This window comes from Nipponia nippon, unplaced genomic scaffold, assembly GCF_047370975.1.
Source record: "Nipponia nippon isolate SJK-2023a ecotype South Korea unplaced genomic scaffold, ASM4737097v1 scaffold_3, whole genome shotgun sequence".
Classification (NCBI taxonomy): domain Eukaryota; kingdom Metazoa; phylum Chordata; class Aves; order Pelecaniformes; family Threskiornithidae; genus Nipponia; species Nipponia nippon.
In genome coordinates, this window is record NW_028262347.1 from 107,357,319 (window position 1) to 107,370,912 (window position 13,594).

General features: G+C 41.8%; 1 protein-coding gene across 1 annotated transcript in view; it reads right to left on the reverse strand.

The window, feature by feature from the left end:
• Positions 1-1,239: 1,239 nt before the first annotated feature.
• The window catches only part of SLC16A12 (solute carrier family 16 member 12), a 47,408-nt gene continuing 35,053 nt past the window's right edge, over positions 1,240-13,594 (reverse strand). Inside the window, exons 11-16 of the mRNA XM_009465560.2 lie at positions 11,945-12,048; positions 10,555-10,698; positions 7,548-8,139; positions 6,174-6,433; positions 4,751-5,060; positions 1,240-4,152 (exon numbers count right to left, since the gene is read on the reverse strand). Coding sequence (XP_009463835.2) covers positions 4,798-5,060; positions 6,174-6,433; positions 7,548-8,139; positions 10,555-10,698; positions 11,945-12,048 — 1,363 coding nt within the window. The 3' untranslated portion in view covers positions 1,240-4,152; positions 4,751-4,797. The remainder of the gene's footprint in view (positions 4,153-4,750; positions 5,061-6,173; positions 6,434-7,547; positions 8,140-10,554; positions 10,699-11,944; positions 12,049-13,594) is intronic.

Below are 13,594 nucleotides of genomic sequence, written 5' to 3' on the forward strand. Positions count from 1 at the left end.
GCAAACTGGTGACAGAGCCCATCAGGAAGGATGTGCACTTTTGTTTCCAGCCATCCTGGAACATTCCTGCCCCCACAACAGCAGTCCCATGTACAGACAGGATGACAGGCCTGAAGGAGTGTAAAATATGATGGCAGATCACAAAACATCAAGAAACCTCTTCCTTCTCAGCTCTCCCTCAAAGAATCTTTCATAATACAAGCAAAAGTAATCAGGAGCTTAACAGTGTACGAAATACAACCACACCTTCTTCCTAAGAAAGGGCTGGGGCAAAATCCATCCTTTTTTTCCAGCCGCCTGACAGCTTCTCTTTTACAAAGGTCTTTTACCTAGGGCAAGAGCAGGGAGGGAGAAGAACAGGAAGGACTGGGAGCAGGACTGACACACCACTCCTGAAAGCTGGTAAGAGCAACAGCAGGGTTGAAGTCAGGAACTGGTGACTACCTATGGTGTTGTGGGCAAAAGGGTATATTAGGCGACCTCACTGCCTTTCTCCATCTTGAGGCTTCTAACGGTAGCATCGTTGCCATCCAAACCCTCCTGAAGGCATGGAGGGCAGCAGGGAAGAATTGGAGGAAGAGGTGGTGCAGGTTCCCAAAGCCGTGCTGGCACATTCATGCTCCCCTCCACACCCTGCCACCAGGGCCTCTCCTGCCTCTCTCCTGGAAGATGAACCTTGCGGAAATAAGGAGAAGCAATAAAGTATTTTGAGAAAAATGTGAGCCTGAATTTTTATCAAGAGTCAGAGCGGCTCAACCTTCTCCACAGTGAAGAAATTGACTGTGAGGCGTAGTGATGCAAGAAATCTATTTATTGTGCCTTACCTTCTTCGGGCTCTGGAGGATTGCTCTGGGCTGCAGTACTACCCGGGGATGCTCTGTGCAAACACTGCCTTCTAGCTTTTGCCTTGTGTCTTGTAAATGAGGAGAAATGTTATTTCCCACAGGGTGGTGCTGCTGCATTGCCTGGCGTGGCAACACAGGGAAGAGGCTGAGCTTGAGCTTGGGGAAGTGGACAAAACACACATTTTGCAGTGTCCAAGTCCAATGGGCAAAATCAGAACCACACAGAAGCTGAACACCTCTCAGTTCACACCCAAGTATGAATACATCACTGGAGCCTACACTAGTGGTGCAGGGGGAAAAAAAGGAGTGAAGATAACCCTTCAGGAAGTGTTCATTTATGAATCAAAAGCACCTTATAAATTATATAGAAAACTACTGGAACACACCAGAATAGTCACTTAGAAGAAGGTATGATTTATTGAGGTGATCCCGACTAAGGACTTCATTATGCTGACCATGAAGTACTGTTACAGCTTAACTTAAACAAGCTCTTCCTTCTCACATAAATTTGTTACACTTTAGACAGCAAACAAGGAATTGTTGTGGCAATATAAAATATATTCACCATATAGTAGCACAGACAACCTTTGTTTTTCAGGAGATAAATTATCATCCAAGCTGGCAGAAATGTTTCAGGCTCCAAGTTTTCTCTTTTTTTCTGAAAACGGGATTATTTTTCAATAGAAGGTACTTGACTTTTGTAATGCTGTTTTCACACAATTTTTCAAGGTACAATTTATTAAATGTTCTAAAGCTGATCTGATAAAAATTATTACTGGAGCATAAGCAATTTCAAATGATTTCCCCATTTCAAACCTTATGGAATGGAAACAGATGGGATAACTTCAGCCGCTGTAAGCAGTTTCACTTAAACTGAATTCCCGTTCACTGCACGCAATAGAGTATTATTCCAGGCAGGATTCATCTGAGGTAGGATCTGCCTGTTTCTGTCTCGGACAGGTGTTACCCCAGCCAAGTCAGACCACGCTGTCCCGGGAAGCCAGACAGGCTCAGGGGTGCAGTGCTCCGTTCAAGCTCGTATCCATCAGTGCTCAACAGGGCTGGTGGGAACATGCAGTGTTAGCCTGGGAAATTGTTCACAGCCAGCCCAGGTATCTCTGCCTACTGCTGCACCGTGCCATGCCAGGAAATATCCTCTGTGGAGAACAGCCTGAATATTATAATCTCTGAAAAAAACATTGCAGATACAATAAACCATTTTTTAAAAATGGTATAATCCAGAGACTTCAGTAATGCGCCACCTGAAACGTTTCACATGGCAGGATGAAGACGAGCTGTTCAGTTTGGGTTGTGTGGATCATGGGGTGGAAGCCTGGCATGAGGCTTTGCAAACCTGGATTGCATTCCCGTTTCTTCCACTCGCAGGTCATTTCTTGTTATGCTTCCTCCCTTCTGTTTCTGAGCTGGGGAGATTCACAACAGGGCTGATATTTCACAGTGTGTTTTATGCACAGAGAGCATCATTCTGGTATATAAGCTTTTGTCCATTGGCTTAATTCAGAGCAGAAACAGTGTTAGAAAATCCTGAAATAATTCCATAATTTTCTACAAAAGGTCCGTGTATAAAACCAGTTGAATGTTTTCTGCTGAATTAGATATTTAAAACAAGAAATACTGCCTATGAAAACAAGAAAAAGCCTATGAAAAAATATCTTGAAATTAAAAAAAAAATCAAAATATGCTAATAATGTATTACACAGTATCATTTACTAGGATAAAACGCATATAGTATTATTCCAACAGACTTTTATAAGATGCAGTTCTGGTATGAGCAACTGCTGACATGTCATGATGTGGTAAAAAAAGTAATTAAATTTTTGTAAAGTAAATAACAGTGGTAAATTATAACTTGTTGAAATAGCTTATGTTCTTTGTAGACCACATATTTCCTACTTTTTGATATAAACTTTTGCATTAAGATCTAAAACAATATCTTTATTGCTACTAATAAATAAAGCCACCTTTTTTTTCCTCCCAAAGGTGCATATTTTTCCTAACTCATTAAGAAATACTCATGGATAATTTTTGTCTTTTTTTATGAATGTATGTTAAAATCAAAATTAGGGCCATGCAGAGCTGAAAAAAGGTTATGTCATTAGTTCTAAGCAATTTTTGCACTCCCATCTCTTAGTCTGTGCTCTGATCATGTAAGTCATGCTACTGGCTCTGACCACACTTCTGAAGCAAGGCAGCAAGAAATGCTTTGTTTGAGCACAGACAACTAAAGTCAAACAATTTTAATATATTTGAAATATGCATGAACAATAGAACTACTTGATACACATACTATTCATACATATAAAAAAATACATGATACCACTATGAATGTACTCTTGATCTAAATCAAATTTGTGAACATCATCCTATTTTGCTTTCCCTTCTGAGGCACAGACTGGAATAGGTCACCATGAGCAACCATTGAATACGCTGCAGATGATTAACAAAACTACTAGTTCAGTATTAAGAAAAATTATTTGGACTCTGATCAATTTGCTAATGAACAGAATGCAGCTTTCTACAGCACCAAAACACAGAAGTGATTTGCATTGCAGAGTGTGAAGTTCCTCCATTGCTGACAACAGTTTCACTCTGGAAATGCAGAAACATCCCATTATTTATTAAATCATCACATCAGTAATTTACCCCATGAGCTACATTGAGTCTATAGCTGCCATGAAGCAGCCAGCTGTAGTATATTCCTCACGTAAGTAGCAGGAAACCATCAGCAAATGGCAGCTGTTGTGTTCTGGCCATCCAGGACAAGTGACCTGATCAGCTCTTCAGTTGGGACAGATGAGTAATTTGCACCATCTGAAGATACAGCCCCTAGGTCCAAGAAGAGACAAACTTGCCACTGCGATACACAGAAACAACTTTGTCAGCCAACATCCTCTTTACTAATAGCCTGTGGAATGGGCAGTTTCTCAGTCATCTGCTTGCACAGACTCTAAATTTTTTTCAACAGCTGCTAATTTTACAGGAGGAAGAGGCTCTGTATTTGGAAAAACACGAGCCTCTCCTCTAATCTCCCGGGCTGCCTTTGGGCTTCTTCCAACTAATGCAGCTAAAGCAGGTTTGTCTATCAGCATGCCTAGTCCCCTGGCACAAATTTACTCCTTTTCAGACAGCAGAGGAACCACAGTACCTCTTCCACCCTCCCAGACAAGGATCAGCTGGAGGATCATACCTGGAATGTCAATGTTTAGAAAGTCAAGCTTTAAAATATCCAGAAAAAAAAGCAGCAACCACCTCAAAATCTTGCTGTAGGGGGCTTGGGAAAGCAAGCCTAAAAACATATTTGAAATTAAATTGCAACTTATGTACAAAATTCAGGCACACTGTAAAAATTAAAGCTGCTCCAGTGATACTTTCAGCATAAGTCACAGTTTCCTGCCAGATTTTCTAAAAAAAAAAAAAAAAAAAAAAAAAAAAAGGGCTTTGGCATTTGAAACAGCTATTTGGAAAGAGTTTAATGCAGACTGATAATTGTGGAGGTGTTTTGGTGGTGCGTGCAATTAGTCCATTGAAACATAATAGACCAGACCACCAAAAAGCTTATTTCATTAACACTGTTTTTGAAATAATTTAAACTTTATTGTTAAGTTTTGGTGACTGATTACTTTATAGTTTTCTTTTGATTATAGCCAATTATTATTTTTGAGATTACCTGTGGAGTCAACATATTGCATTTCAAATAAATCTGTGAACATTGGTATCTACAAACTCTATTTTCAGTCTAGCTTTCTTCTGTTACTACATTAACTTGGTATTACTGTTGCTGTATGTAGATTTTTAGCCAACTAAAACACAACAGAAAAATCTAATTGAGCGATGCCTTTTTTCACAGGAGTAATATCTTCAACAGCATAACACTACGGAGCTACCTCCATCTCAGTCACGGCTGTGCAGTGCTGAATCCTGACGGTGCTTGTCATCTGTTGCTGTAGCTGTTTGTATCCACAGCCAAAAATTCAGCATCCTTTTGGTCTAATTCTGCTGTGACAGAATAAGCTATTGCTCCGTTTGTCCAGATGTGCTGTTTGGTGCCAGTATCATTGGTGAGTGACTGCAAATGTGTTCTTTTGATTTTCTTTGCTAGTCTTGCAAAGCACAATAACGTTGAACTAAATATCATAGAAAATCCACACAGGAGGAATGATGCGGTATAGCTGCCAGTTGTGTCCACAAGCCAACCTGTAGGAAAACAAGTCATGGGTTTTTAAACGCCCACCAAAATTCTCATCATTTACAAGTCCTGTCATCAACAGGAGTTTTATAAACTTCTGGAGTTATCAGATACAAATACAATCAAACGGTATGGGTTTACATCACCATCACTATACTTTTACCTCCTGGGGCAGAGAGGGATTTGTCCTCAGCAGACAGATAAGATTTTTATGGGCTTTTGTTTAGAGGTCAAACCCATGAGAAAAGGCACAGCAGTCGTCACCACAATATTAAATAAACATCTTTCAATTGCATCGATTTAACTGGCAGTCATTATAGTCATTTAGACATGCTTAGAGAGCCCTGGGATTAAATATTGTGTGCATGAGATCCTCATACAGAAACATCTAGTGAGCTATGCCCTAGGCTCATCACTTAATTCCATTTTGCCATATTTTTTTGCTATGGAAAATTAAATTAAAAGCTGCAGAAGCAGAGGTTAATTGGGAATTGATGTGAACAGCAGACAAAATATGCAAGACATATATACATGGCTGTTTGAAAAAAGATCTCTGTCCTTCCACAATATTCAAAGTTCTTTCTAAAGAATAATAGGAGTACAGCTCTCATCCTTACTTCACTGTGATGGAACCAATGGGGAAAATGATGGTTCGATATTACAGTGATGAGCCTGTGACCAAACAGTAGTAACAGCTGTCTCACCCACCTGTTCCAGGCAGTCTGGAGATGAAAAGATCAAGTCCTTCACACACAAAAAAAATCCTTGGAATGAAACTCTCTTTATATTACATTTTCAAAATAATGTAATTTCACACTGAAATCTTTCGTTCCTTCTACTTACACAATTTCTGAACTACATGAAGCAGTGATGTAACAGCTCTTAGAAGCCCTGTTCCATACTGTTTTCTTTTTTAAATTTCAAGTCACTCTGTATGTAGAAATCATCCCATCAAGACAGGGCTTAAGTGGGATCTAGAGTCTTCTGAAGGTCTAGGTATGTTATTTCCCTGCCCAGGGACTACCTCCACATGCAGTGTGCATTTGCTCTCCTTCCACATCACACTGATAGGTAAATCTGAAGTAGTGATAAGATTATAGGAAAGTAATTTGTGAACTGACCTGCAACAGGTGGGCTCACTAGATATGGTATGGCATGCAGAAAACACACGACACCCAGTGCTGCTGATAAGGAAGAAGTTCCCACTACATCTGCCGTCACGACAGGGATCAGTGTTACATAGGCTCCATCGAAGTAGCCAAAGGTAAACGAGAAAGGCACGAGCAAGGGGAAGTTTTGGAGAACTGGCAGGAAAAGACAACAGAGGCCATCCATTCCCACAGCAAAGAGGTAGCAAAAGTGACGATGCTTCTTCAGACACCTGCAAATTTCAAAACAGAAAAAGATTATCACTGGACACAGCATCTCAGTTTGTATGACCTGGCACTCAGCACTTCAGTCTCTCTCTCTCTCTCTCTTTTATATAGCTCAAATTTACGTCCATTTTCTTACACAGTCTTCAAGATGAAAAGCTCAACACTGATGAGCCCAGGTAGGGAAAGCTGCCCACTGACAGCTGCAGAAACATCTGGTAAGCAGCAGCCCATGCTGCCTGCCGTGTTCTTCGGGCTGCCCCTAGTGAGGGGAGCCACTCTGCTGCCAGGATTTTGCAGCCCTCTGAAGTTTCAATGTTCAAAGCAGTATTCCATCAGGCTTTACATCCCAGCTCAGCAAGGTGCTCCCAGTATTATGCAAAAAATATTACAGTATAGCTCTCTTAGCTGTCATTCTTCACATCAGCCCTTAAACACTGGAGTTTGTGTGAGCTAAGTGAGATGGCAATTCCCTTTCTCCCTGCCCCACAAAACCAATGATTGATTTTTCCCACAAATTGAATATGCACAAGGAATGTGTCCTTTAGAATCAAAATCCTTCTTAATTTAGCCAGTCTCTCCTGATGTTACAGATGCTGCACACAGATGTTTGGAGTGAGCTGAATTAGCAAAGCATGGTGAGCTCTCATATACTGAAAAATGCGTAACAATTTTAGGTCATTTCTTCTGAGTATATGCCTGACAGTGTTAGGCCAGACCCTTGACCCTTTTCCATGAATTCTGTGCCTCCCCAGCAGCACAAAAGAGATGGAAAGCAGAGGAAGTAGAGTGAGATCCTCTAGGAAATAGGTACAGAGGATCACACTCAACATACTTCAGGCAGGGGGTTACATTTCCACTGCCAAATGCAAGAGCTTTGCAGAAACACATCATTTCTTCAGGGAAAAAAAAAGAAATTAAATCAGCAGAATTGAACAAACTCAGAAGAGACAAAAACATTAAATAGTAAGCATTTCTGAAGGTTAGACTGTGATTTTTTTTTTTAAAGTTACACTTCCTACAGAAAAAGCCCATAATGTTAAATTTTATATGTATTATACCTCACTTGCATCCAGCCTCTCACCAGCTAACGCTTACACTTGCTTAGCTGTAAGCTATTACCTTCTGTCTGTTAGCCATCCAAAGGTGATATTACCAATGATGTCTATGACACCAAGTATGGACATGAGGAAGGCAGCCTGGTGATGAGTCACTCCAACGCTCAAAGCATAAGGCACTAGGTAGACAAAAAGAGGGCTACAGCCATATGCCATAAATAAAACCGACACTGCCAGCACCATGAAGTCTGGCATCAGTAAAAAGTCATATTCCTTCCATGAACAGTAGCATAAACATTCATGAGACCATGCTTTGATTAAAGGTGAACAGATGGACATTCGCTTTAAGTCTCGTTTCTGTGCTTCGGGGACATAATCCTGTTCAAGAAACTCAGGAGCAGTTTTACGGTCCTCTTTAAGAGCAATAGGCCGCATCAAGGCACCACAGACACAGAGGTTTAAAACAAAACCTCCCAGGATGAGTAAAGCTCCACGCCAGGAAAACTGCTCGATTAAGAGCTGGACCACGGGGGCCAGGATGAAGGTACCGATTCCACTTCCCGACATGGCTATTCCATATGCCAGCGCTTTCTTTTTGTTGAAATATTTGCCCACCATTGCGATGGCTGGAGAATAACAGAGTGCAAACCCAAGTCCTAGAAGAGAAAGCACAGTGCAGATGGCTTAATACTGAGCATGACATATGGAATACATTAAATTAAACCACATAACCTACTTTCATTAGCACAAATGAATAGGAATTTTTTTGATTCTGTATCACACAGCTCAGTCACAGTGTGAAGAGAAACCAGGATGACTGCTTTCTTCCACTGTCAGGGTCACTGACTTGACAAACCTAACAGATCATCATTAATCCATGATAACAAGGCTCAGAAAGAAGCGATGGGGTTCACTTAACAAGAACAAGGACGATCAATAAACGTCAGAGAAATAGTGTGTCAGCTTCTCCTGGATGCAGGATGAGGTCTTGCCCCAGGGTCTGTGCAGATGCTGGCACTGGGCACACTGTCCTGATGAGGCACCATTTTGTGTTTCAGTCTGTTGCAACCCTGAACGTTAATTTTCAGGTCTCTGAAACACGGTACAGAGTCTGTCTCTGCTACTAATATTCTACAATAAACCTTTTTTGTCAGCTAAATAAACTCCACACAGCAGCTGGTTGGAGTCCTGACCATTAAATCCCTGCCTACAAGTAAAGAGGGGGAAAAGCCTCAGAAAACAAAGCCATGTCCAATTTAGTAAACAAATAAGATCCATCTCTTGGACCGGGAAAAAGATTGTGGTCTCTGCTGCAGAACCAGAGAACAGATTTTAATCATCAAATGCTTGCCCTAACACTAAAACATAGTTCTGAATCAGCTGCAGAAATGAGTTCCTGACTAGGTTTTTGGAGCATGTGCTACATTGAGGGTAAAATGGTCCCCACTGCCTTTGGCAGAACTTGCCAATAGAGGAGACAATCACCCGGCGCCGAAAACAGCTTGCTGTGTCCTCCTCAAAGGCTACACTGTCCCAGGCGGGCACTAAGTCTGCCAGGATGGGATAAGAGGATTAGAGGGACTCTGGGTGGCAGGTGCCCGCTCTGGCACCCCTCAGGAGGCGAGGGGAGGAGCAGGGCAGAGAGCTGCGGTTGGACCTGTGTGGGCAGCAGAGCTGCAGGAGCAGCCCTGAGCTACACATCATCACTCGAGAGCTGTGAAAATCATACTCTATTTGGCATACACACCATTTATTTTTTAGTGAGTTGGCAGGGGGAAATAGGTCCCAAAAAAAGCCAATAAATGTCCTGTGAAAAGTGGAAATGCAAAGTTTGGGGCTGAAAACATTTTCATACCTCTTAGAAGAAACTCTGCTACTTATTGCCACTCCCCCATCTCACCTCTGCTTCACTCCTCACAGTTTCAAGTCCTGCAGCTTTTATGGCTGTAGACCTTCACCAGTTATGCTCCCACCTCCTTCTCTGGGTTGGGGCACCACCTCTAGCCTTTACCAACAGTTCACCTCTCCATTAATCAGTCCCCACAGACTAGAAGGCTCACTGCTTGTAGAATTGGCTCTTTACAACTCCATGTACAAAGTGCAACTGCTTTTCCACCTCAGTATTCACGCTGCTAAGGAAGCCTCAGTGGCATTAGCATGGCACAGTCCCTCGAGTTACAAGGAGCCTTTTTATTTGTTATGAACACATTTGTCAAAGATTAACATTGTAATACAGGAGTGGCATGCACTACAATAAGGATTTTATTTTTTTTTTTAAACAAATAAGCTGTTGGCAGCATGTGAACTGCAGTAATTCCACCAACTTGTTACTAAACAGCAGGGAACCAAGTACAAGGGCTTATATCACCGTGGCTACCAGGTCAGTATTAATGAGGAAGGAATGTCAGTGTGACCATGGGCACATCTCAAGTTCCTCTGTGCACAGCAAACATAGGGAGATAGGACAGAGCAAAGATATTTGTTATCACTGTACCTGAACGCAAATGGAGGAGCTGCTACAGCAACACTACCAACCAGCAATTTGTTTGCTTTTCAAATGGAATGGAATGCAGAAAAATAAGGTGCACAGGTGAGGTTCCAGGTGTTCACCCAGTGGTCCTCTGCCCACTTACTCTTTTGTTTTTATTTAAACTTTTTTTTTTAATATGCAAATATTTTGGGGCAGTCTAGAAGTCCTACCGTAACAAACTCCTCCCAAATCACAGGCAAAAAAGGAAACATTTTGGGTATCACCTGCAACAGGAGTCCTTCCTCGCCTCCCATAATTTCAGAACTTTATCCATAGTCCTCTCTCTAACAGAAGTTAAAGGGTTGCTTTTGCAGTGTGCTGCATCTGGGCTGTATGAGACTCACTGAGTGCTGAAGCCCTCACAGGGCCAGCCAAAGCCTCTCTTTTACAATGAAGGGAACAGGTCTGAGGATCTCTATTGACCAGTGCGGTGGCAATACAACATGGAGAAGAGATCACTCCTCTTGAAAGGAAGGACCATCATTTTTAACATTCCTGTGTTGTTTTCCTGGCAGGAGCAAAGGAGCTGAATGTCTCCTACCTGTAAGGACTCCTAATGATATGTAGAGATGTTCCAGGCTGGTGGCAAACGAACCCAAAATTAGTCCAGTAGATGCAAGCAGGCCTCCTAGCATGATACCAACTTGGCAGGATACATGATTACTGATTAAACTCCCAAGTGGGGCTTCAAAGAAACAAATAAATCTGGTAGTTAATGGCAGGTCCTCACACACAGTTTGTTGCAACAGTCATCAAGGAAAGGAAGCAGTAGGCAAGCAGGAGAAAATGGTGATCACAGCTACACAGAGTGGTCTTCCAGCATCTCCTCCATCACAATGGTGTGAGCACCAAAATACTTCTAAAAATCATTTTCCTGAAAGTCAGGATAAAACTGAAATTTACAGTAGCTTTCTCAGCAGCCATTTTAGTAGAGCAAAGTCATTATGAGACACTGCTACTCTGCAGTTTTTGGGGTCAAGAGAAGCAACAGCGACAGCCCACACTGTTCATTACTCCACACTTACAACACTGAGGCCTTCCTCCACCTGGAATTTGCACTTCAACCCTCAGTAACTTCAGGCGTCCTTCCTCGCTCCTCCCTGGCCTTATGAGCTCTCCAAACAGGAGAGGTCTTACATCTTTTGGCACATCTCCAGGGCTGCTACCCCTCTCCTGCACTTTTCCAACATTGATGGCTCCCAGATCACCCTCCCTCTACCATGGGGCATCATCACCAGCCCTCTTCCTCGCCACTACCTGCAATGCCAGGGCAATGTTATCCTTATTTCTCTTTTTTTCCCCAAGGTATAACCTGGCTGACACAGAGAGTTCTTATGTCTCATTCCAGCTGTGTCCCTGTGGCTTCATAGCAATTCTCATGGATTAACCCTTTTCCACAGGATTAGGACATGGATTTTCACCTAGCTGTACGGTTTTAAAGTAAACCCATGAGAAATTTGGTACAACTGCTGCATTGGTGCATGTCATTTTTAGTAACACTGAATTTTCTTTTAAGGGAAAAGACTATTTGTAAACATACAAGTTTGCTAAAAGGAGGATGACTGTGACTTGATCTGAAGGTAAGATGTACATCTTGTGCTAAGTCTCAAATATGATTCCAATCAAAACGCAAAAGAAAAAAGTGCTCAGTTAGTAGCTCTCAAACACAACTTGTCCCACTAGACCTAGATAAAAGTACGTTTCTGAAAACTTAGCTTATTTGACAAAACAAAGTTCTGCTTCTTTTCTGTAGTATGAAGACACTCCCTTCCTGCACAACTATGCTGCAGGAAGCAGCTTGGATATACCATACCCCAGAGAGCCCACAGTATCTATCTTTCCCAGCTTACTCCACCAACTTGTGAACATGCTAAAACCAGATGAAGCTGAAGAAAAAGCAGCCACATTAGTCTTAAAAGGGTAATACACACCACAGAGCATTGTAGCGCAGTCAACAATGGAGTGGATCCAAGCCGTTCTGGCATAATCCTGCCCAAAGTATGCCTGGAACTCCACAAAAAAAATGGAGATGCACCTAGGAAAGAAAACATGAACACCAATCTGTTGAACGTGGGATATTTCCGTCACAGAAAACACTGGTCTTGCTCTTTAGGTGTAAAGAGTACCTACTTGAAGGTCCTCTCCAGCTCCCAGGAAAATCAAATCTGTGGTTTGCCTAAATCCCAACGAAATGGAGAAATTTTTAAACAGTTTCTAAGGGATTTTGGAAATGAAGGGCTATCTTAATGAGGGACAAGACATGAAATGATGTGTGCAAGTTGAATAATTCCAACAGTACTCTGTGTAAGGAACCTAGGCTAGGGTGATTCAACCAGAGGAGAATAGTTGCTTTGCACTGGCAACAACTGAATCACAAACTGGTGTCCAACTATTATCCCAACAGTGGATTTAGACAATTCGGCTGATGTAGAACTTAATTCAGCCAGATAATTACTCCAGAGAGATTATGAACATTATAATACCACGTTTCTCACTGTGGTATCGGCTGATAGATTTTTATAACTCGTATTATTTTTAACTGAAATGAAATTGATGTTGTAATTATCACCGGCAATTTATAGCCCACATCCTCATGTTGCTTCCCTGGTATGCAAAGCCCCAGCTCCTCAGTTCTTCACTGACCTGGTTGCTTGCTAATGGTGGCATTCACATCTGCACAAACTGGCAGGGCAGGGCCAGCGTAGTACCTATAGAGCCACCACCACCTATAGCTATGTGTTCATGGATGCACAAGTGCAAAGCAAGTGAAAAAACAACTCATGAACAGAGAACCAAAACACAGCAGGAGCCCATGGACCTTCCAACAGTTTATTAAAATGCTTCTAGGAGAGGCTACTTTGCTCTGGTTAACAAGTGTTACTGTTCTACCTCTCTCTGCAGGGGAATTAAAAAGCTGCATAGTTTCATTCTGGTTTGTGGATCAGCAAGAGGTCCCTTTTCCCCCCTCTCTTTTTTTTCCTCCTGCAAATCAACAAACAACCACTTTCTTCAGCTTTTTTCTTGCACATACTTCATTCTTGTATGTACTCCAGATGTATGCCAGCCATTGGATGATTTCTTGGATGTTACGCATTTCACACGTGAAAAAGGAATTAAATCCACTAGGAAATCTCTACTGTTATTGCGGAATTGGTACATTTGCATACATAAACTAACACTGTGTCAACATTTCCATGCCCCTTTTATGCTGTTGACACCAAGAACCTAGACTTTAGATCCCTAAACCTAGCAGCTTTATTTTAAAGGAAATGTAAAATTTAGGTAGGAAACACTGTATTTACATTATACTGACTGTCCAACAAGACACTGTCTCAGTATTCCTCACTTACTAGTGTGCCCATCTCTCTGCTTAATATAGCTTAAATGTCCATGTTCACACACACACCAGGCTCCTCTGTCTCCAGCTGACATCAAAGTCACCCAACAGCAGCTGTGGAAGCCATCTCACCCCAGATGTATACATTATGTTTATGCAAGGCAGCAGTCTATTCCTGTTCTTTCTATTTTTGAGAAAATATGTTCTGCATATTTTGGATACCAGAAGGGTATAGAGAGGGGCC